This window comes from Pieris napi, chromosome 5 (assembly GCF_905475465.1).
Source record: "Pieris napi chromosome 5, ilPieNapi1.2, whole genome shotgun sequence".
In the NCBI taxonomy this organism is placed as follows: domain Eukaryota; kingdom Metazoa; phylum Arthropoda; class Insecta; order Lepidoptera; family Pieridae; genus Pieris; species Pieris napi.
Genome location: NC_062238.1, coordinates 12,086,206 through 12,110,717, shown reverse-complemented (window position 1 = coordinate 12,110,717; position 24,512 = coordinate 12,086,206). Strand labels below are relative to the sequence as shown.

The 24,512-nt window shown below is 34.7% G+C and overlaps 3 protein-coding genes across 5 annotated transcripts; 2 read left to right on the top strand and 1 right to left on the bottom strand.

Annotated features, from left to right (window-relative positions):
* The first annotated feature begins 952 nt into the window (after positions 1-952).
* On the top strand, positions 953-6,137 carry LOC125049882 (23 kDa integral membrane protein-like). Its single transcript, XM_047649393.1, has 6 exons — positions 953-1,065; positions 3,348-3,536; positions 4,025-4,195; positions 4,473-4,606; positions 5,493-5,598; positions 6,040-6,137. Exons 1-6 carry the CDS (start codon positions 967-969, stop codon positions 6,121-6,123), a joined length of 783 nt encoding a protein of 260 aa, XP_047505349.1. The 5' UTR covers positions 953-966; the 3' UTR covers positions 6,124-6,137.
* Positions 6,138-8,008: 1,871 nt separating this feature from the next.
* LOC125049883 (23 kDa integral membrane protein-like) lies at positions 8,009-19,679 on the top strand. The gene is made up of 5 exons (XM_047649394.1): positions 8,009-8,120; positions 10,530-10,718; positions 11,178-11,354; positions 18,673-18,912; positions 19,522-19,679. Exons 1-5 carry the CDS (start codon positions 8,058-8,060, stop codon positions 19,615-19,617), a joined length of 765 nt encoding a protein of 254 aa, XP_047505350.1. The 5' UTR covers positions 8,009-8,057; the 3' UTR covers positions 19,618-19,679.
* LOC125049854 lies at positions 12,232-17,758 on the bottom strand. Of its 3 annotated transcripts, none has more exons than XM_047649334.1 (2): positions 16,687-17,758; positions 12,232-16,045 (listed from the first exon to the last, which is right to left on the bottom strand). In XM_047649334.1, the coding sequence occupies exons 1-2, from the start codon at positions 17,642-17,644 to the stop codon at positions 16,026-16,028; spliced, it is 978 nt and encodes a 325-aa protein (XP_047505290.1). In that variant the 5' UTR covers positions 17,645-17,758; the 3' UTR covers positions 12,232-16,025. The 3 variants fall into 3 exon arrangements, with proteins under 3 accessions (XP_047505290.1, XP_047505289.1, XP_047505287.1); XM_047649333.1 differs by having other exon boundaries at positions 16,687-17,720; XM_047649331.1 differs by having other exon boundaries at positions 12,232-16,971; positions 17,563-17,720.
* Positions 19,680-24,512: the final 4,833 nt, after the last annotated feature.

Genomic DNA, 24,512 nt, shown 5'->3' with positions numbered 1-24,512 from the left:
ATCACACGCGTTAGCTGGAGGAGAAGTAGAATATTATGAAATGTGTAATACATGTGTGAAAATAACATAAGAACTTAAAAGGCGTAGTGCTAACCAGATCCATGCAACTTCCTCACAATCGAGCAGCTGGCAATATCGAGCACACAACTCAGGATACTCTTTGTATTGAAGAAGTCGCAGGGGTCCACCAAGCATCGGCGAATATACACAGTAAATACATTATTATGAAGGAATAAATATAATAGTAATAGCAAATAATTAACACAACAAGATTTCTAAAACGACTCGGCGAAAGTTGCTGAAAATATCCACTGATTTATTTTTTATCACACTTTTATTGTAATTCCGACACAATTTGTTAACAGGACCATTTATCTATTTTATAGAGCTTAAATAATACAAAAGCAGTGGCCTAGGCTTCAGCGTGCGACTCTCATCCCTGAGGTCGTAGGTTCGATCCCCGGCTGTGCACCAATGGACTTTCTTTCTATGTGCGCATTTAACATTCGCTCGAAAGGTAAAGGAAAACGTGAGGAAACCGACATGTCTTAGACTCAAAAAGTCGACGGCGTGTGTCAGGCACTGGAGGCTGATCACCTACTCGTCTATTAGTTGGAAAAATTATCATGAAACAGATTCAGAAATCTTAGGCCTAGACCTAAAGAAATTGTAGCGCCACAGATTTTTATAAATAATAATCTTATTGGATGAATAACATACATACACGAAGTTTAGGTAACATTTTATAGAAATGATAAAATATACAGTGTTCCATTGACCGGCTAACATTTTTAAATCTAGGACAATCAGTCCAAGTAGAATTAAATATTCTGTACATCTGTTATTTCCTATGGGAAATATTACAAAAACAGTATTGCTTTTTAAAATTAACCCTAATGAGACATTATAAGGCTCAAAACTGCTTGCTTATTGATATAAGAACAAAGCTTTCTTTCAGTATTCAATATGGTCGCAAAGAAAACGGTCGTAAAAATGAAAAAAATTAAGTCTTTCAGCGTTTTGTGCGCTAAAGGAGTACTAATTATTTTAAACGTGTGCTGCATTGTAAGTTATTACATGAATTATCAAACGATTATAAAACAGCGATCTGTAACAGCGAGCTCTATTTCGCTTTTAACTATAATTTAAAATCGCCAACCGAATTGAATCAGTATTTAGCTTACAATTATGTTTAGTATGGTGTTAAAATCTCTATGGATCTCTCTTTCTTTTATATTAGTACGTAACTTTTGGGATCAATAGGAAAACAAGAATATTCAATGACCATACCGACCTTGCTAAATTTTCCTTTCTTTGTAATCGTAGAGTTAGAACTAAAAGTTTTCTATACGCACTTACAGCTCGCTTATCTGCTACTTTAAATGGTCCAGTTTAGTTAGTTAGTTAGTTTTTTCCTTTGTTTTTAAATTTCATGTCCAAATATTGATGTGTATGTGTGTCAAATTTGTGACGTAATTTTTGTATTTTTTAAGCAACCATGTAGTTTTTGCACTTATAAATACAATAAATATATGAATAACTTTTGCGAAATAGCGAACTGTGGAATCGACTCCCCGTATCTTCCCTGAGAGATACGACCTCCGTCTATTCAAACTTAGAGTGTACTCCTCGCTCAAAGGCCGTCAACGCATCCACTAAAATGGGTGTCTATGGGCTGCAATGACTGCCCTTTTTATTATATAATGAAAATAAGAATAAAATTGCTACTATTTTTTCTGTTCTCTGGTCTCTATACAATAGAAAGTCATCAGCTCTCTGTGCTTGAAAAACATCAAATTGATTCTAAGACAATATTTATTACGATATTTACCTTGACCGTTTTAAAAATCGATCCAGAAACAGAATTTTAATGCACGACCGTGGGTGCATAGCCACCTGGCTAGCATTACACGTAATTTTCCTTTATTAAAATTGTAACAACTAGTTTCACTAATAAAGAAGATATTGTCAGGAACATTAATATTTAAAAAAAAAGGGTGCGTGTACTCATGTACGCGCGTAAGAAGTTGTACTTCTTTGGCATTATTAAAAATAGTTTTTGATTGCATGCAAATAATTAATTACAATTAAATAATCAAAGGATGAAATAGGAGTCATTTAGGAGTCATAGAGGAGTCAATGTTTAGTTTACATTTGAAAAATTTAATAAATAAATATTTATTATTATTCTCTTACATTAAGTTTAACATAAATTCTATTATTATGCGAATGTTGTTTTTAAATTATGTCCAATGCCGTAGCATCTTCCGTGGGCAACTTCATTCTCTTAATTTTGTGTCACGGTGCGCGCGCATCGTAAAATTTCACTCTCATCAATTTTTCATAACGCGCCTAAAGAAGTATAACTTCAAAAAAGTGCTTGCGTGCAGCTTGAGTGTGCTTGAGTACCTACACATGTCAGAAGTGAAACTTCTTTGTAAATTAATTATTACTATGGTAAAAGCCTCAATCGATGATCATGTACCAGTATATGATCACTCCATGTTTGTATACCCATATTTGTGCATATAGATATACAAATTGAAAATATACGACATTCTATTATTAAAATTAAAATTTCGTAGAGAGAATTATTAAGTACTAGCTGACCCAGTTGACTTCGTTCCGCCTAACAGTCCAATAATATCGTGTTAACTTTAGTTAGATTTAATTTAGGATTTCCTTAAACTATATAATATTAATACAACTTTTTTTGCAAATACAGAAATGTTTTATTGCTTGCCATTGCGAAAGAAGAATGCCAGTTTTACGCAATATGCCTCTTCTCTCTAGCCCTTTCTGATATACAATTTTTTTTAAATTATGTAACACATGTCTTTGATTAAGATCAAAGCCTGGCTATGCATCTTCTCATTCACCTCAAGATCGGAATTTTTTGAACGGCCTCGAATTCGATGTAAATCGATGCGTAGTTTTATCAACAGATGGCACCACATGCTATTTGCATTCGTAAAATTAATTAATTTTTTTATTGTTATTCCATAACTTATCCGATATTTTCTTATACTGCAGATTTTATATCTTATGCAAAATAATTTATTTAAACGAATATATTTTATTAGTCATAAATATAAACTGTAAAATTTTCTCACTCTCTCTCAATCGGTCTCAACGTCTCTCTCCCTTTTCTTCAACAAAAACGCTGCACATCTTCGTGACGCTAATATTATTATTTTTGCGTTTCATCCGTAATAAATTTACCCTCATGCGCCTGAAGAAGTTTCACTTTAAAAATACTCTGGTAAATTGGAGTGTTTGCCTTTTGATTCTTAAATCGAAAACGTGCTTTGGACTTTCAGTAACAGTAAACAGTAAATTTTTTCCAGTTTATAGCTATATGTACATTCGTTTTCGCGGTGGCAGACTCCCGAGTGCTAAAGCAGTATGGTGAGGAAACTGCAGCTGATACCTATATCGGAGACATCGTGGTGATTTTCATCTGTTGGCTTGGTCTATCAGTTGCCATCTTTGGCCTTGTTGGGACGATGAGGAACAACGTTAAGATACTATATTTAGTATGACTTTTATATTATGTATTTTCGTTTTTGAAGTTATATAACCAGTGAACATGATACATTTTTTTACTGTTTTAGAAAGTAACTTTAGCAACGCCTGGCTGTTTTATTCAGAGTTTGGTAGCCTCATAGTAATTACAGCAAACAGTTTATCCCAATTAAGATAAGGTGCCATGACTAGAATATTTTTGTTAATACGTACATATATACGTATAAATATATATTTGTAAACAAATATATATTTATATTCTCGTGGTACAAAACGAAGTCTAGCATACACTTACATCTTTGAACTACTACTACACAATTACGAAATCAGGCTTTTAAGGATTCCAGGGTATTAAGGCAAACAATAGAAAAGAATTTCCTTGACTCTCTTTCGAGTTTTTCTGTCAAATTGTGTTCACGTCATGAAAAGAGACAGAAGAGTACTACAGCTAGCTTAGTTTTTTTTTAATTTTTTTAATAAAGATTAAAATTATTTTCAGTACATCGGATTATTAATGATATTGATGGTAATTGGGCTTCTTGTTGTGATTTTCGTGGGTGTGCAACGGTACAGTCTTGAATTTAGGGTCATAGAGTGGCTTCAAGAAGATTTCTTCAAGAAAAATATTGATGAAACGCACTGGAAACTATGGGACCAGCTGCAAACTGCTGTAAGATGTTATTTAATTAATAATAATTAATTTTTACAATAAAATTTGAATAAGGAATAGTAACAGAAACACTTCACATGACAGTACAGGCGCAGCCCAAATTACTATTACATACACAGAATCAACAATTTTAGTTTTGGCTTTTATTCTTTTCATGATACATCTGGTGTTATCCATCTGTATCTTTATAACGTCAAAACAGATTAAAAATACACACATTAAAAATTAAAACCAGCGTTTTAATAGTATCTTAAAAAGATGTTTATATTATTTTTAGTACAAATGTTGTGGCTTAAATGGACCAGAGGATTATCATGCTATGGGCCAACATGTGGCCATCTCCTGTTGCCCAAAAGCGTATAAAACTAAAACGGAGTACGCTCAGATGATGCTGTACAATGCTTGCTTAGAGTAAGTATAATGTCATTTGATAAACTTTCAAAGCGATGGATGAGAGAAGTAGGAGTTGAAAACGTGTCCAATCTAGATGGAACAGTATAGGATCTGAGATGACTAAATGTTAAAATTAATTGACTCGAAAAGTGTTTTTTTTATTTCCAATGAGACAGTGTCAATAAGATTTTATTTGTTATTTTTTATTTATAGAACAGGGGGCAAACGGGCAGGAGGCTCACCTGATGTTAAGTGATACCGCCGCCCATGGACACTCTCAATGCAAGAGGGCTCGCGAGTGCGTTGCCGGCCTTTTAAGAATTGGTACGCTCTTTTCTTGAAGGACCCTAAGTCGAATTGGTTCGGAAATACTTTAATGTTGTATATGCAAAGACAATTTAGAATATAAAAAGGCCAGCAGTTTTCAGCTACCAACACTAAAGTAATGCAGTATCAGGCGCAGGCCTGCCTGACTTTATGAACTACTTCAAATATCATCATCATCGTATTTTGATAGCACCCGGGATTCGTACCAGAGACTAAGACAAAGACAACAGAGAGTGTTTCCTCCTGTCACTTGCAGTCAAATATGCCAATAACTAAACCGATAGGGCAACCGATTTAAAAAAATTTTGGCGTCTCTTATTAGAGATTTTTTTGGTTAAAAGACTAAAAAAATTACAATTTCTTTTTAAAAATTTTTTTTTTATATTATGTATAAATAATTTATAATAATTAGAAATTGTTTTTTAAAAACAAAGGTCGAAGTTAGCCCTAATTATAAAATTATAGATATATATCTATTTTGTACCGTAGTCTAACTTCTACTGCTGGAATGATTTTTATAAAGTTTCGTGGTCTGGGTCTGAGGTCGTTAAAAGAAATAATAAATAACATATTTCAGAGCTTCTAGCTATTTCCCTGAAGGATGTGAAGACGAGATTCTTGCTGTACTTCGTTCTAACGCTGAATGGCTTCAGGGTGTTGCTATGACTTGCTTCTGGTTTGAGGTTCTTTATAACTTTTATATTTAAAATAATAAAGTTTGTTTATTACGCAAAACCGCCTAAACTCCTAATTTGGGGTCGGTTGCTTATTCAGAAACAGGCTTTATATTTTCTTAAACGTAAGATAAAATAGTATAATAAATATTTCCGCGACAGATATATCCAAGCATACGTTACAAGTAAGATATAATATTAAAAATTTAATTTCTTTCAGAGCGCGTTTAATAAGTTTGCTATAAAAAAATGCCAGGCGCGAATAATTTCGTTTCGATTTCGATTTTTAAATATTCCTAGATCCTAAGAGAGTGTTGGGAGGTTTCTAATAACTAGTTAAATACATTTTTATTGAAAAGGCGGACTGTGTTTGAAGTACTAAGTACGACTTGCAAAATATATTATTTTCTTTATAAAAACATTTTTCTTATAAACAAACATTCTTTTCAGGCAATTGGGATGCTGTTAGCGATGTGGGTGGCAAATAATGTCAAAAATAGAGTACACGTTTATAAACAAAATGTCATGTATTAAATGATTAAAACTGTGGTTGTGTATTTATTTTATTTTTTAAAACGATACATACTAAAGCTTACTATTTATGAAAAAAGTTCAATTTTTCCTGGTGTTAACCTCTCATTCGTCATATAAACTGCAAAAAAGGTTACTCAGAATTTTGTAAGCTGCATATTTTTAAGTTTAATCTCAAACTAAGGAACCATAAACAACATGCTACATGCTACAAGCAAATTCAACCTCCTTTTATTCGATCTTCGATTACCTGCAATTTTAATTTGAAGTTTATTTTTTTTGTTTTTACGTAATGTGATGTTAAGTGATGTTATTGACACTCACATTGCCAGAATCCTCACAAGTGCGTTGCCAGCCATTAAAGAATTGGTACGCTCTTTTCTTAAAGGACAAATTGTTTCGGAAATACTTCAGTGGGTAGCTGGTTTCACATAGTGGTGGTGCGCGGCGAAAACTGCCTTAAAGCGCTCAGTTGTGGAACGACAGAGGTCGAGGTGATACGGATAGTATTTTGTTTTCTGCCTTGACCTCCGATCAAACTCAGCTGCAGGTCCGAACGAAAAATATTAAACAAAAGACCCAAGAATTAACGTTGCGTTCGTTACTGATTGGTGGAAATGGACGTATATCATGACTCATAACTTCGCGTGTTAACGCATATAATAGTCTAGAGATACTGTTGACCAATTTGATTTGAATAAAACGTCTTTAATTTTACGTATCAGGCGATTACGGAAGTGCACATTATTCTATTTTACAATTAATAGGCTCCCATTAAATGATAAGAAAGTCAATATCTACATACACGATTTCTCAAACCATTAAAAATGCGACAAGAGTTACTTATAAGCTCATTATTCTTTTTCGACCACCTTTCCAAATAATAATAATTACGTGATCTTAAAGTCGAGGGATGAAGTAGAACTGACCCCGTCATGAAATATTTGTTTCATATCATGCTGTATTGCATCTAGCTTGATGCCAGTTTCTAAATAATTACAGACACAAAACGCGACAATAATTAGCATTTTATTTATTTATTTTTTTATAATTTGCAAATTACAAGGTAAGTTGTGGGGAAACAACCACCTGTATTCCCATGTCCTCGATAATGAAAGCACTGTGTTGAGCGGAGCGAGTAGCGATTCTGAAGCAAGTATGTTTTGATACAAAGTAAAATTTCGACTACACAGAAGACTTACGACAGATTTAATAAAAATAAGACCTGGTCAATGATTAATGCAAATATTCTCATATATTGACTATTGCTTATTACTACTATTACTTATTTTTTTAAAAACATATATTATAAGCAATTAAAATTAAATGTACAATTGGTACCAGTTACAGTCCAGTACGCGAGCCCTCTGGCATTGAGAATGTCCATGGCGGCAGGTGAACCCGTTTGCCCCCTGTTCCCTGTTCCCAGCCCCTGTTCTATAAAAAAAGCATTATTATCATTGTTAATTTGAAAAAGGGCTTATATCACTCTTTTATAACAAAGCACAAGTATACAGTAGACTCTCTCTACGTCCATTATTTTCTCTGTATATGTTTTGTTTTAAAAAAAAATTGGTTCTTCTACAATCATTGTCTAAATAATTTGTCACGACCACTTATTATTATTTTAAATTAAATTCAGCTTAAGATTCTTTAAATAGTCAAAATAACAAACGACACGTCGAATTGTCAACTCTTGGCATTGATACTGCGGGGCGGTCATGAATCATGTGTCGAAAAGAAGAAGCTAAGAGAATAGTTCGATGGCCCAGCCACGAAAAAAGTAATATACATATTTCGCTAGTCGCTTCGCTCGTCACAGTACGCTTACTGACCAACAATGGTACTCATTGCAATGATCGATACAACACTCATTTTGTCGAGTCACGCCAGTTAAACTACACATATTTTAAAATTTCAATCAAACAAAGCTTAAAATGAAACCGCGTAGCATTCGCTGTATGAAATTCTTTCTTACCCTGTTTAATATCATTTTTATTGTAAGTACCTTTTTAATTATATTTTTAAATATATTTGAAGCAATTAATATATAATTTGATATGATATCACTCTCTTTTAATGAAGCACAGGTGAAGCAGAGGATGTATGTATAAAAAATGAGATAATAATTATATATAGTCTTGCAAAATAGATTTTTCAATTTAAATGTATGTGTACCTACGCCAAATTATTGCGGGTACTTATGCCACGGTTTTTCCCAGTTTAAATGCCCGCCGCAATATAACATACATGTATTGCATATTTTTCTATATTTATTGGTGATTATTTATTATTTCATTATTGTTGATAAAACAAACCTCTAATTAATTTATTTAATCTAAAAGATTGTATTTCATCTAAAACATCGTAGTACTTTAAGTAACATTATTAACAGAAACAAGCACTAGGTACGCTTAATTAATTTATAATCAAAAGTCTTTGTAAATAATTATAAACATGAAAATAAAGACTAAGTGTAATTAGCTGTGATTTCTCCTAGATTAGTGGGGTATTTTATCGTTGAATATTCCAAAATAAAGCTATGATACGCACTACGGATGAATACGCACCGTATTGGTCCTAATAGTAGGGGAGCCCACGATGCTAAATAGGGATTTACATTAGCGTCATAGAGACCTATTGAGTTGCGAAGCTTAGGTAATAAAAAGAAAAAAAAATCTTTTACCGGTGGGGAGAGCGGCTATAGATTTTCAAAAATGTAAAATAATACTTTTGCATGGACATACTCGAGCGCGTCAGAAATTGATAGCATTCATGTCCTAAACTCTGATTTAAATTGCGTGGAATTCTGACAGCTATCATTTTTTGACATGTCAGAGATTACAACCTTTTTGGCTGGGCACATTTTTTAATTTCAATACTAGTCAACATCTGACTCTATACAAACATTTTATTTGTTAGTAAATGTCTCATGTTTGCTTGTTAGTAAATTGATAGTTAGAAGAAGTTATTTTCATATTAATAGTTAGCATTTTTTGTATATGTATAGCTCACATCACTCTAACACAGTATTGGCCCACTGAAAATTTGTGTTTTAGTGACAGCAACTTAAATCTTCTTTCAAAATTCATTAATATTACTTTTGATTTGACTACTTACGATATTCCAACTAAATTCATAAATTAAATGCTTCTATTAAAATTATTTTGTTATGCGAAGAGTTTCATCTTCCACGGAAATGGTCTCCATCTATCTAGATTAGAAGTGTCTCAACAGGTACTTGATCGCCGACAAAACTATAAATATATAGACCTATATAACAAACTACTTCGTTCAGTGATACGGCAGCTTGAATAAATAATGGCATATATCGATTGCAATCAGTAATTTATTGTTCCGCGCTCCGATTGACGAAGCTTTGTCTTTATTATTAAGTGTTTTAGATTTCTTTTAATACAAGTCTAGTTTACTATAAATCATTTCAACATGTAATTACCAATTTAAAGGTTTAAATAAATTAAATTTAATATGGCAGAACGTACAAAGAGTATGGCAGAACGTATAAAAATTATCAATCAATAATTTTTAATATTAAAAAATGAATTGCGTACTTAAGAAACTTAAATGATAGGTTTTAGGAAAATGAGGAGGTTTTTCCACTAGGAAATTGTTAACGAAACACAGTAAGTAAATTGTCAAAACATATAATGAAAAACGTCGAGTCGATTTTCAAACTTAACAATCAAATTACCCTGGTATAGACGCTCAAGAGGTCTAAATGTTCTGACGGAACTGAAACTAATATTGCCATATATATAAAGCATTACATATTACATTAGAAGGAAAAAAATCTTAAAAGGCCGGCAACGCACTCGCGAGCCCTGAGAGTATCCATGGGCGTGTCACTTTACAACAGGTGGGCCTCCGGACCGTTTGACCCCTGTTCAATAAAATATACTACTGTTGAATTATGTATTTGATTTTATAGAGCCTAGAATCATTATTCTTTTTGTGCAACAGTAGTTAAATTATATGTATCTAAAACAGACATCTATTTCTGCCTCTCTCTCTCTGCCTGCTGATAGAGAACAGATTTTTGTTTTAAATTTATTTTATTATTAATAAATAACTATTAATTACATAAGAAGTCATGTGGAACATGGTGTACTGGTTGCAAATCCTTACAAACATTGTATAAAACAATAAACCGGGCGATTAAAAAGAGTGACGGAGAGTTTATAACCAGTTCTTCTCTTCCGTTCTACGCTCTTGATTTGAGAACTGGCAGTAAATGTAAAATTAGGAGCATTTAATATATATTTCTTTTTTGACGTTCATAAGTGTACATTGGGTTACCTTTATGAATAAATGATTTTGATGTTTAAGAAAAAAATAAATTTGTGTATTGTGATGCATCTTCTAGAATAACACTATTTTTATATTTCTAGTTCTTCGGCCTTGTGCTGATGGCGATATGCGTCATCAACATGCGAGAGAAAAAGTCTCGTCCAGAGAATCAGTCGGCGCTCTCTCGTGCTGTTTTGTCATTCCTTCTCACTCTGGGTGTCGGTCTACTGGTCACAGCTGTTCTTGGATGTATTGGCGCTTTGAGGGAGAACGTCAAGATTCTTTATGTGGTATTTAAGATTATAGTTCATTTAAAGTTTAATTTCCACAATATTAAAAGTAGTAGATTTTTATATGTATTAATTTTACGGCGCCACTGGCGGCTTTGCAGCAGAACTAACATATTGACATAACATTTATTACTAACAAAAACACACACACATACAAACACACAAAATAACAATAATCAAAGTAAAAAATATAATGAGAGATATAAAAAAAAAATCCCATTCGGTTCGTTTCAAGTATGTAATGCGTGTGTGCTGTGACTGTAATTGGCCCTGGCTCAGCATTACGCTGAGGAGCAGAATGTTCCACAGCTCTGGTCACTGCCAGAGACCACAGCAGCTAGTTTGCGTTTGACTTTAATTGAAGGCTCTAATATTGAAAGAGATCATTTTTGGTCTTTACAATGCACTGTACCTACGTATATATAAGGTATAAGTTAAATCATTTTCATGTCATTTCAGCACGCCTGCTTTTTGATATTCCTCTTATCAGTGGAATTATTGGTGGGTGTCGGAGGCGCCGTCTTGAGCGCCTGGATGGGAGGTGGAAACGAGTTAAGAGTTCAGTTCTATAGGAACTCTACTGCTGATGACCAGGGACGCGATCAGCAAGCTTTTTGGGATCATTTACAGTCTGAGGTACTTAAATATATTTTTCAGTAGGCGACTTAAGTTCGGTGGTGGTTGTTGTTAATGTTCTAATATATGTTAACTGAAATATTTTGTTTGGCTTTTGTTTGGCTTTAATTGTTTAAAACATGAGCTTATAACAAACATACCATTAGGGGTAGTGGGGTTGCGAATCTAATAAAAACTAACTTCGCTTATTTAACGGTTCGTAAATCTAAGTAACACTTCAATATAGCGTCTTCAGTCGTGTGTTTTTTCTTATATGTATGAATGTAATTCTATAAAAGGGTTTATTTATATGAAAATATTATTTCATATTTACATACATAGTTTCAGTTCGCAGTAAACGTGAAAACTGAAAAATAACTGCGTTTTTTTAAATACCCTTTAGTATAACTAAATTGTGCTAATGTTTATTGCAACTATACCTTTATCTATTTTTTATAAATATAGAGCAAACGGGCAGGAGGCTCACCAGATGATAAGTGATACCGCCGCCCAGACACTCCTAATGTGTGCGAGTGCGTTACCGGCCTTTTAAGAATTGGTACGCTCTTTTCTTGAAGGACCCTAAATCGAATTGGTTCTGAAATACTTCAGTGGGCAGCAGGTTCCAAATAGTGGTGAGGCGCGGCTTAAACTGTCTTAAAAGACGCTCAGTTGTGGACCGACGGACTTTCGTATTCTGCCTCGACGTCCGACGATGAAACTCAGCTGCAGCTATTAATCCGAACAACTCCTCTGAACTCTCTCCATGTTAAATGCGGTTGTAGGGCACTAGTGTAAATACCCAACACACACGTTTATTCCAGTGGTAGAGCGTGGACTGTATTTAATTGTTTGCAGATGAGGTCAGGCGTAGAAAAAAACACTTATTTTTTAGATATTAACACACCACTAACCACTTTATTTGAGCACACTTTTACAAGAACGAATGGAAAACGGAAGGAAGTGAAAAACCATAGACAAATAAATTATACAACATAGAAAAATTACAGATAACAAAAAATAAACTATATTATGTTGCCAACATAAGCTGCGCCCTCAAAATGAACAATTTAAAATTTAATTGACAAATACAGCATAAATTTTACAACATAGGTTGTGTAGACATAGGAATACTTAAATATTAAAATTATACATTTTAGAATCAAACACTTTTATGAATCGATAGGTAGCAAACATATTTTTGATAATGCCCTATTGTGAACATGACCGTTTGAAAGAGTAACTTCGACAGTTCTAACCTGGCCATCTTTCCCTGGAAAGATATTGGACACACGAGCCATAGGCCAATGCAAAGGAGGACTATTATCACTACGTAATATGACCAAGCTACCAATTTTTACGTTAGAAGAAACGTCACGCCATTTGGGCCTGCTTTGTAAAAGACACAAATAATGTTTACTCCAATATTTCCAAAAGTTTTGTTTCATACTTACGGTTATAGACCAAAATTTAAGTAAATTAGTTGGTGTATCTGACATATTGTGTTCTGGATAAGAATTAAGAGGTGCTCCTGTCAGAAAATGACCTGGAGAGAGGTAATTGAGGTCATTTGGGTCGGCAGTAACTGCGGTGAGCGGTCTAGAATTAAGAACGCCCTCTATTTCTACTAGAACAGTATTGAGTTGCTCATACGTGAGTAACGCCTTGCCTACTACACGTTTCAAGTGATATTTCACGCTTTTTACAACGCTTTCCCAAAGTCCACCAAATATCGGGCTGTAACTAGGTATAAAGTGGAAATTGATTCCTCTAGCAGCCGCGAAGGATTGTACTTCGCATTGGTGACTTCGAGAAGCGTGCAAGCGATACAGTTCATCTAATTGGTTCCTTGCCCCTTTGAACGTCGAGCCGTTATCACAGTGGACGTCGCTGGGCAGGTTTCGTCTCGCAATGAATCGTTTAAAGCATGCGAGAAAAGTATCGGTTGTCAAATCTGAGGCTAGCTCTAGATGAATAGCTTTAGTGACGAAACATACAAACAATACAATGTAACCTTTGCCTATAGTTGGCTTTCGAATGCGGCTATTTTTTACCGAAACTGGCCCAGCGAAGTCAATACCAATTTTTTCAAAGACGCGGCACGCGTTTACGCGTTGCGTAGGCAAGGAACCCATCAGCTGAGCTGCAGCAGCGGCTTTCAATCTGCAACAGGTTACACATTTGTGAATAATTTTTTTTATTGTTCTTAGACCATCAATGATCCAAAATCTCTGCCTAATAGAGCTTAATAATAGTTTTTGACTGGCATGTAATAGCTTAATGTGTTCATCTTTAATTATCAAGGCTGTTATCACTGATTCCTTTGGCAATATGGCAGGATGTTGGCTAGAGTAGGGGATTGATGCGTTTTGTAAACGTCCGCCTACTCTTATAATGCCATCTTTATCTATGAACGGTGTCAGAGGTTTTAAATTGCTATCTACTCGATTGTGAACTTGTAAAGATTTAATATCACTCGCATAGTATATGTGTTGTTCATTATTTATAATTAACATTAGTGCTTTATTTAGCTCTTTGGTTGATAAAAATCCTTTAATTTTGTTGTTTTTGTTAGGATTAATATTTGTACAAAATCTAAGTATATAGGCAAGTACACGAGTCATTTTATTAATACTGGAAAATTTCTTTAACTTTTCATATACATCACAATCAATGGCTGTTACTTTGACACATACTGCCCTTGTAATGTTTTGTTTAAGTTCGGGTAATTGTGTCACTATCTCTGACTTCAAATAAAATTTATAATCTTTATCATGTAAGAAGGATGGGCCATACAACCACATGTTATTAGCCTTAAGTTCATTAGGATGAAGGCCTCTACTGAGACAATCTGCAGGATTCTCATCAGTATTTACATATAACCAGTGATAATTATGAGAGAGCTCTGTTATTACTCTTACTCTATTCGCGACATAGGTCTGTAGTTTCGCGGAATCTATTTTGAGCCATGCTAAAACTATTTGTGAGTCTGAAAATAGGTAAGTATTATCACATTTTATATTATTGGCACTTAATGCATTGAGTACCTTTACAGTTAATTTCGTAAGAAGCAAGACTGCATTTAATTCTAGCCTGGGAGTAGTAAGGCTTTTATTTAATGGATTAATTCTAGATTTTGAACATAACAATTGGATGTGTACATTGCCTTGTGTGTCAGTAGAACGCAAATACAAGCAGCAGCCATATGCAACTGAGGATGCGTCGGCAAAACCTAATAATTGAATGACTACACAATTATTAGCTATGGCACATCGAGGTACACTTAAAGGTTCCATCTGTGACAAGTCCCTAACAAATTCTATCCACATCTGACGTATGTCTTGTGGGGGAGGAGAGTCCCAATCTGTATTAGAAGCCCACAGTTTTTGCATGATTACCTTTGCACGAACAAAAATTGGACCGATTAACCCTAGTGGATCATAGAACTTACTAATATAGCTAAGTATGTCTCTCTTGCTATCATTTACACTAGTGTAAGGTTCAGGACATGAGCTTGTAAAGGTATCATCATTAATAACGAATTCAATACCTAAAGTTTTTACAGATGTTTCAGTTTTGCTTAAATCAACCTCGCTTTCTTGGTTGTAATTATTATTTTGTACATTTTTGAGTACTGAGTCACAGTTGGAAGCCCACTTGTGGAGCTGAAATCCTCCCAGAGCAAGTAACTCTACTAATTCAGTCTGCATTTTTAATAATACTTGCTTGTTATTATTATTAACTAATACATCGTCGACGTAGGTGTTATTAATTAAAATAGAGGATGCTAATGGAAATTGTTCCTTATATCTATTGGCAAGTTCAATCAGGCAACGAGTGGCTAAATAAGATGACGACTTTAGACCATAAGTGACAGTAGACAGCTGTATGCACTTGATGTCTTCATCTGGTGATTCGCGCCATAATATGTTTTGAAGTGAACGTTGACTAGGATCTAATCTAATGCACCTAAACATCCTACGTATATCGCAGATAAAGAAAAAGGTTCCTAATCTGAAAGCTATAAGTGTTTCTAATAAATCTTTCTGTACTACAGGGCCATTGAGTAACAGATCGTTCAATGAAATTCTTTTGTTCGTACGCATTGAGCCGTCGAATACTGCTCTTAATTTTGTAGAACGAGCATTCTCTTTAATTACAGCATGGTGAGGGAGAAAGTAAATAGGATCTTTCGATAAATTATAGCTATTTATATTAATGTACTCACCATGATTTAATTCAATATATTCATCGATAAACTTTTTGTATTCGTGGAAAAGGTTTGTGTTTTTATGTAATTTCTTTTCCAAATTAAGAAATCGTTTATAGGCTAAGTGAAATGATTCTCCCAGTTCTAAGTTTATTTGATGTAACGGGACTTTAATAGGCATCGAAACTTGAAATGTATTATTGTCAAGCTTTGTAGTCTCATTAAAAAACTTTTCACAATACTCTTGTTCAGGCAATTGCTCGGGGAAGATTTCAGACACTCGCTCAGTTTCCCAAAATGCACTCAATGACTCATTTAAATTGCTATCACACTCCTGACAAAATAAAGATATAACCTGCTTACTGTTGGCAGTGTCATAGGCACTGCGTCCCGCTACTATGTGCCCAAATGATGTGTGAATTATAGATGGTTGCTCGGAGAATGTTGTGCCTGTTTTTGCAGGACCCTCGTTACTTATTGACTCATGGAGTGGCAACAGGGCCTGGAAAAAGACATCAGCTCCTAACAATACATGCACATCACCAGGCATATTAAAGGTAGCGTCAGCTAGATTGCAGTTAGCAGGAAAAGTTAGATTGGAAGTGTCGATAGGTGCTTGAGGCAACTTTGTGGTTATCGTTTTAACAATATGACAATTAACATTGACCTTATATGGATATACTATAGAGTGTACATCAAGGTTTATTTGCAAGTTAACTGTTTGCTCAGTGTTGGTAATGCCAATTATAATTGATGCATTGTTGTCGGGAACCTTGCCTAATATAAGGGCAAGTTTCTCAGTGATGAATGATACTTGTGAGGCACTGTCCAATAGTGCTCGTGCGTAAATAATCGTGCCTGTCTGGGAAATAAGCTTAACTCTAGCAGTAGGCAAAAGCACTTGTCCCCGAGGAGCGCTCGATAACAAACTGACAGATGGGCTCGATGGCTGTTGATCTGTTTGATGCAGTAATGAGTTATGAGGCTTTTTGCATTCACCACACTTAAAATGATATTTACAGTTGTGTTTATGGAAAGACAGACATATTTTGCACAGCTTATTTGCTAATACAAACTCTAGACGTTTTGTGGGTGCTGCCATTTTAAAATTTGGACATTGGAAAAGCTTGTGCGGAGACTTACAATAGGTGCAGGAGGTAGAAGCAGGTGCAGTTACTGCAATACTAGTCAACCGTTGGGGTTGAGGTTGCTTGTTGGGAACGGAGTCGTTTTCCAATGACAATGCTCGACGTTCCAGGTAACCTAAAAGCTCCCCTACTGTGGGTAAACACTTGTTGTCTCTCTCCATCTGGAATGCAGAGCGTGTAAGGTTGTCTAACTTCCTCACTAGCACACACACAAGCAAGCTGCTCCAGCTGTCGACAGGCTCCTCGAGGTTTTTTAAAGCTGCGAGTGTCTGTTTAACGTCTGAAATTAGTTTACGGATTGTGTTAGGAGTAGAACGAGTAATGGGTTGCAAATCTAACAGTGTATGTATGTGTTCGTGTATGATTTTAGTTTTAATATCATATCTCTCTTTAAGTAATTTTATTGCTTCAGCATAACTATCGTCCTCTAATGGGAGGTTTTTAATTAAAGCTGCTGGCTCGTCACTTAGAAAACCTTTAAGATAATATAGCTTTTGAACAGGTGAGAGAGACTCATCTTTGTCAATCATTGCGCTGAAAAGGTTTATAAACGAGTAATACTCTGTATATTTGCCAGTGAATGTTGACATGACTATGTTAGGTAATTGAAGCTTTGACCTAATGCTCGAAGTTTGCTTACAATCTGAGTCGTTAAGCGTCTCATTTTTAGTGTTCAAATTGTGTTTTTTGATTGTCTTATCGATATTAGAGAGAATGTCGAAGTATATTTCTTCGATTTTACTAAAATCCTCCGGATCTTCAGGATTTTGTGCACATATTTGGATACAAGCATCGCTATATTCTTGAAAAACGCTGACGACCCTATCTCTTACAACTATAAGTCGTTCTAGCGAACGTGATTGCAACTCACCTGATAATAGTGCATTATGAATTTTAGTAATAGACATCTTTGCATAACCCCTTTTTGCAATATTAACTTTTGTGTCGGCCATGTTCACTAATAGGGCAATATATTGCTAGCTTTCCTAAAGTTAGTTAACACTTGAACCGAAAAAACACTTAAAACTATGTGTATTTTGTTACAATTAATTACTACTAAAATCAAAATGGTGGAGTTAAATGACGCTTGATGCTTGCTTACGCGCAGTACGAACGTTGTCGGCGACCGCGTCGTTTGCTACGGTGAGGCGCGCAGTGATTGGCTACTGGTTGATTGCACTTGTACGTGATTCGTCGGTTTCGGCGCTCGTATGCTGTGGTGCCAACTGAAGGAAGTGAATCGCAGTTGACATTGACAGACAGCTATTGTGTTTATCGACTCGCTCTTTCCGGTCCGGCTTCGCTTGTTTGTTTGATTGATGTGCTCCTTCCTCTTTGTCTTTGGTAGTATATTGAAGACTTTGTGAGGGCTTCGTAATAAAGATGGCGGGCGTATGTAATAAAGATGAGTTGGTAACTAACTTGATGTTGATGCTTTTTCTTTCTACGGATACCTCTGCGTCCTGGGTTCTGCGTTGTAGCTTCTTGCTGCCCTCTCGGGAGAATTCTTAAAGGCGAAGACGGCTCGCGGGAGAATTCTTTAACGTAGACGGCACGTGCAGACAAGGCGATGGCGCATCATAGAAGGACCATTATGTAGGGCACTAGTGTAAATACCCAACACACACGTTTATTCCAGTGGTAGAGCGTGGACTGTATTTAATTGTTTTGCAGATGAGGTCAGGCGTAGAAAAAAACACTTATTTTTTAGATATTAACACACCACTAACCATTTTATTTGAGCACACTTTTACAAGAACGAATGGAAAACGGAAGGAAGTGAAAAACCATAGACAAATAAATTATACAACATAGAAAAATTACAGATAACAAAAAATAAACTATATTATGTTGCCAACAGCGGTAGAAGATGCAGAGTGACCCCACATCTTTACCCAAGGGATTGGTCGTCGCCGATTTATATGTTGCTCTCTTTAATACGTTAACATTGTCATTGTTTAAACTCTTCCAAAAATTCCAGAACCAATGCTGTGGTATCGATGGACCCCAAGACTATGCTATTATACATCTTGAAATACCGGATTCTTGCTGCTCCCGAGCCCATCCGCTTCGACAGGGTGGAGCAAGACGCCAACTGCATTCGACCTGCCTTGCTGATAGGTCGTACTACAAGACGGGGTGTGAGCAAGTGTTGAGAGAAAAGAAGACTCTTAAGGGAAATATTTTTATTAGCACTGGTGTAATTTTCACTTTGTTTGAGGTTTGTATATTTTGGATCTTTATATTTTATATGTATTTTCATAATAACGTTTCTGTAATTAAAATGTTCGATTTACGTTACGATAGGAAATGATCTGTTTACTAACAGTGTCATACTCTTATGATGAGAGTAAATTTTTACGATGCGCACCCACACCGTCACAAAAAACCGACCCCCTGAAGCTAGCACCATACTTTTTTCTATTGTTAGTGAAAGACATTTTTGAAAAGATTTTGATCTTGTTACGCTAAAGAAGTATAACTTTCGTTTTTTTTATTATATTCACTTGTAGTCAAAGTAAATTAAATTATGATTATAGATTTACTAAGGTACAATACAGTCACCAACTTTAATATCCTATCATTTAAAGATCGACTTAATGAGGGATTTAAAACAGTTTTTAAACTTCCGATAGAATCTATAGTAACGTCTTCACTAAACAATTTTAATGCACGACTCTGAGGGTAGCTGGATGCAATTGATTTTCACTTTTTTAATCACTCAAGCGCGTTCTATAAACCAAAAACTTCATCTTGTCTTTAGAGTTTATGTAAAATTTATGAACAATTTTGACGTATTGATTATCTGTATAAGTTTGTTTGATTTCAGGTCGTTTGTATAATACTGGCAATTTCCATGGCGAGAGGAGTAGCAAGCGAGCGTCGAAAGCTTCAACAAACACTGCAGGCTCATTTCGAAACTTAATTTCGACTCTCACATAATCGAACTAAGTCATTTTCTTACATTTACCTTAACACTAAATAGTTCACATTACTTATACAAATTAAGAACACAAATTATTATAAATCATATAATCAATATAAGTTATAAAATGAGAACTAGCTGTATTCTGTGATAAAGAAGTAGAACATTTATTTAATTAGTGAGTTTTTGTGGTAGCCTTCATAATTTTTTTCACCAAAAACAATCGAATGTTCGAGATAACTGGTGTAATTTTTTTAAATAGGATAGTGCAAAACAAAATCCAAGGGCTGCGATGACTAGGGCAGTACCATTTTAGTGGCTGCGTTGCCGACCTCTGCTAAGTGATAGCGCCAATATATATTTTTAAAAAGAGCTCTACATGAATTGCAATCTAGCCTATACAATAATTATGGCTAATAAGTAACATGTTGACTTAATTTTCTACAATACTAATGAATAGCTTAAACTAAGGTAATGTTCATTAACAGTCGTAGTGTTTTATAATGATTAGACACCATGTTCGTGTGTGCGAGATACCGCACTTGCACTTATATTCTCTACACTAGGTTTTTTAACTTAACAGGTTTATTTCTCTTTATGCATTTTATCCCTGTTAGGACTAGGGCAGTCCCATTTTAGTGGCTGCGTTGCCGACCTCTGCTAAGTGATAGGGACTTTATATTTTTAAAAAGAGCTCTACATGAATTGCAATCTAGCCTATACAATAATTATGGCTAATAAGTAACATGTTGACTTAATTTTCTACAATACTAATGAATAGATTAAACTAAGGTAATGTTCATTAACAGTCGTAGTGTTTTATAATGATTAGACACCATGTTCGTGTGTGCGAGATACCGCACTTGCACTTATATTCTCTACACTAGGTTTTTTAACTTAACAGGTTTATTTCTCTTTATGCATTTTATCCCTGTTAGGACTAGGGCAGTCCCATTTTAGTGGCTGCGTTGCCGACCTCTGCTAAGTGATAGGGACTTTATATTTTTAAAAAGAGCTCTACATGAATTGCAATCTAGCCTACACAATAATTATGGCTAATAAGTAACATGTTGACTTAATTTTCTACAATACTAATGAATAGCTTAAACTAAGGTAATGTTCATTAACAGTCGTAGTGTTTTATAATGATTAGACACCATGTTCGTGTGTGCGAGATACCGCACTTGCACTTATATTCTCTACACTAGGTTTTTTAACTTAACAGGTTTATTTCTCTTTATGCATTTTATCCCTGTTAGGACTAGGGCAGTCCCATTTTAGTGGCTGCGTTGCCGACCTCTGCTAAGTGATAGGGACTTTATATTTTTAAAAAGAGCTCTACATGAATTACAATCTAGCCTATACAAGAATTATGGCTAATAAGTAATATGTTGACTTAATTTTCTACAATACTAGTGAATAGCTTAAACTAAGGTAATGTTCATTAACAGTCTTAGAGTTTTGTAATGATAAGACACTATGTTCGTGTGTGCGAGATACTGCACTTGCACTTATATTCTCTACACTAGGATTTTTAACTTAACAGGTTTATTTCTCTTTAGGCGTTTTATCCCTGTTAGGACTAGGGCAGTCCCATTTTAGTGGCTGCGTTGCCGACCTCTGCTAAGTGACAGCGATCATATTATATAAAAATATAAAAAATATAATATGTAGCTTAAATATTGTCGTCATAATTAGTTCATTAAGTTAATTAGTTTTGTATTCTTAGTGTAGTTTTAAAAGTTCGGAAAGCTGCAGGGGACCAATAGATATATCCGTAAGTATTTTTTGTCAGGTGATTTTCTCCTGTTGTAATGTTTTTAATCAGTGGCGTAACAATACATGTACACACAGTACAGTTACAGTTACAAGTGGCAGGGCTGGCAAAATGCCACGGGCCCCCGACCCAAGAGGGCCCCTGCCCAAGAGTCAATACGCAATATGCTAGTGTGGGGACTACAGACTATTCCCTCTCGCATAAGAGAGGAGGCCTTTGGCCATTAGTGGGACATATACAACGTGTAATTGAATACGCTGAAAAATCTCGAAATTTATAAAAATTAATAAATTAGGATTTGATAGGATCAAAAGAATTTGCCACGGGCCCCAGATGGTATAGTTACGCCACTGTTTTTAATTTAAGATGTATTTGTTATTTTTATCGTGATAGTGATAGAAGATAAGTGTAATGGAAAATCGGCCTATATTTTCTCAAATCACTTTAGCCTATTTTCGATTTTTATAACTTTGTTGTGGATAAATCTAGAAGCTTGACTTTCGCACTGAAAATCTTATATAACACTTACTTATAAGATACATTGTGTTTTTATGTGATGGCCTAGTCAATCTATTTAATTAAAACATAAACTAATTTTAATATTGATATGGTCACTATAAGATGTTGTAAGGTTAGTTAATTACGTAATAACTGACTAAAGACGAACTTAGTATTACATAGTTGTCACATCTTTTTACGGTAGAACTAAGTTAGACTCTTTTTTTAGAAGTTATGTTTTTGATGGCATTATAGGGTTATTTGAATTCTATAAAAGTCTAAAAGGAAACTTTCAGAATTTGCTAAGTAAGGTTTTTCTTGCGTCAGTCATTAAAACCTGGGTACCTACAGTAACTTTCATTAGATAATGACAGCGATTCCGATTTTAATAATCAGTTTTTGTTCCACGCAATTTCAAGGTTGCGTCAGAACCGCTACGGACTCGATCTCCCCTAACTCTGCAAGCAAATGGCCTGGTCTGATGGATATTTGCTGTGCAAGTATCATCACAAACAATGGGTATGGAGAGGCGGACGCAACCATCGTATCGAGTGTCGGTGGTGGTGGCGTCATGGGGTTTTAGTATGCACTATAGCAAGTCCCAAATAACCCTCCCGCACTAAGGAGTCGCGCCGCTGAAGGTGATGCGCAATGCATTTCGCCTAAGTAAAAAAACGGAGATTGAGATAGCTAGGGACCTGCGAGCAAAATATCTGTATGATTTGCTCAGCCTTTTTAATAGCGATAATTATACGATAAGGAATATTAAGGACCATTTCTACCACCATCGTAGCGCTGCGTTGACACCTCCTTAAAAATTGGCTCGTGTTTTAAGGCTGATGTTTAGAAACCTCATCAAAATGAAAAAAAAACTTTTTTGGACTTTTCAAGTAATTAATTTTTTTTAAAACGCAGTTACGTCCGACCCTAATTCATAAAGAAATTTCATTCATATCAATATGAAATACGAGCGAATCATATACTTAAACGCTCGCCAGCTCCCTAGCTAAGAGAACTATATCGGATTTGCATACTAAAACGTCCTTATAGTAGTTGCTATTGGAAATTACAGTGTTAGGGCGCTGTTGTGTTAATATATGAAAGTAGCAAATTTTATCATCATCACGTTAGTATTTTTAAATCCTTAAGTAAATAAATGTGTTCAATATAAGTATATTCACAAAGTCACAATAAAAAGCGTTGTTATTTGAAACACTGATAGTTTATTTAATAAACTCTATGTAACATCGATTTAACACTAATAAAACTAACACATTATTTGTTTTAATTATTTAAAAATCGCAAATACAGGAACTAGAGCGGACAAACAAAACAATAGTTAAATCTAGTACTTCTGGATTAAAAGAAAGCAAAACTTTATTACACATAGTAAAAAAGGATGTAAAAAAAGAGAAAGTACACTAATGGCAGCCAGTCTCTTCCTTTTGCCTTCTTAACGGTACTGGACGTAATAATTATGTGGAAATAAGTCAGTAAGCGATTTAAAAAATAAACAAATACCTTCATCCCAACCAAAGACAATAGATTGGAATAGTGTGAGATAAAGGAACGAATGATGTGAAGGAGTTCATAATATTAAAAAATTCCATTTTTTTTCATTTGGTGTTCCCGTTTCAATTCTTGAATGAAAATTTTTCTATTACAGTTACTCAAACCTCCGCAAGTCATGACTCAATCTATAACTTAATTATCTCTTACAATAAATAATCAAATTGCAAAATTCATAAAAAGCTATACAGTAGAAAGTGGGTGTTTTTGTTCAAACAGGAAGACGCTTATAGAATCGATATCCATTTCACGCAAAAATTTAAAAATTCAAAGGACAAACCAGCAAGTTCTAACGACCATGCAACCGACGCCTGCAAGTTAACGGATGTGTTATCGGCTTTTGAGATAATGGTAGACTCTTGAAGGCTTTAGGTAGGTATGTGGTGCGCCACGTAAAGTGCTATACGACTGTTATTTCTCATACACTATATGTGCTTGTGTGCGTAGCCTACAGAACCTTTCTCTACTTATATATCTATTATAAAAAAACAATCTTATTTAACTTAATCCCAGTTTGACTAGGAAGCTCATTACCTATTATGTGCACAAAACCTATCTTTTTTTCAGTGATATTATCTTTTGATAAACTTGATAATTTATCCAATGGTTTAAGAAAAAAAGTGTGTGTTCTTATGTACACGCGTTATAAGTTATACTTCTTTGGCATAACAAGATAAAAATCTTTTCAAAAATTTTGAAGAAAATACGACACTAACAATAGAATAACTAAAATGTTGGCTATAGCTAACTTCAGGGTGTCGGTTTTTCGTGACGGTGTGCGCGCGTATCTTAAAAATTTACCCTCATAATTTTTCCCTAACGCGCCAAAAGAAGTATAACTTCAAAAATACAATAACAATTTTAAGTACCGAAAATTTTTGAAAAGGAAATTAATAAATGCACTTTATTGCGTTCGTATAAAATAATGAATTACCAATTAAATAAGCTCTGCTCCCACATTTTTCAAAATTTAATTAAATAAATACTTACGTTAGTTCTTAAATCTAAAAGGTGGTTACAGTATTTTAATATAAAAATATAAATAACACTA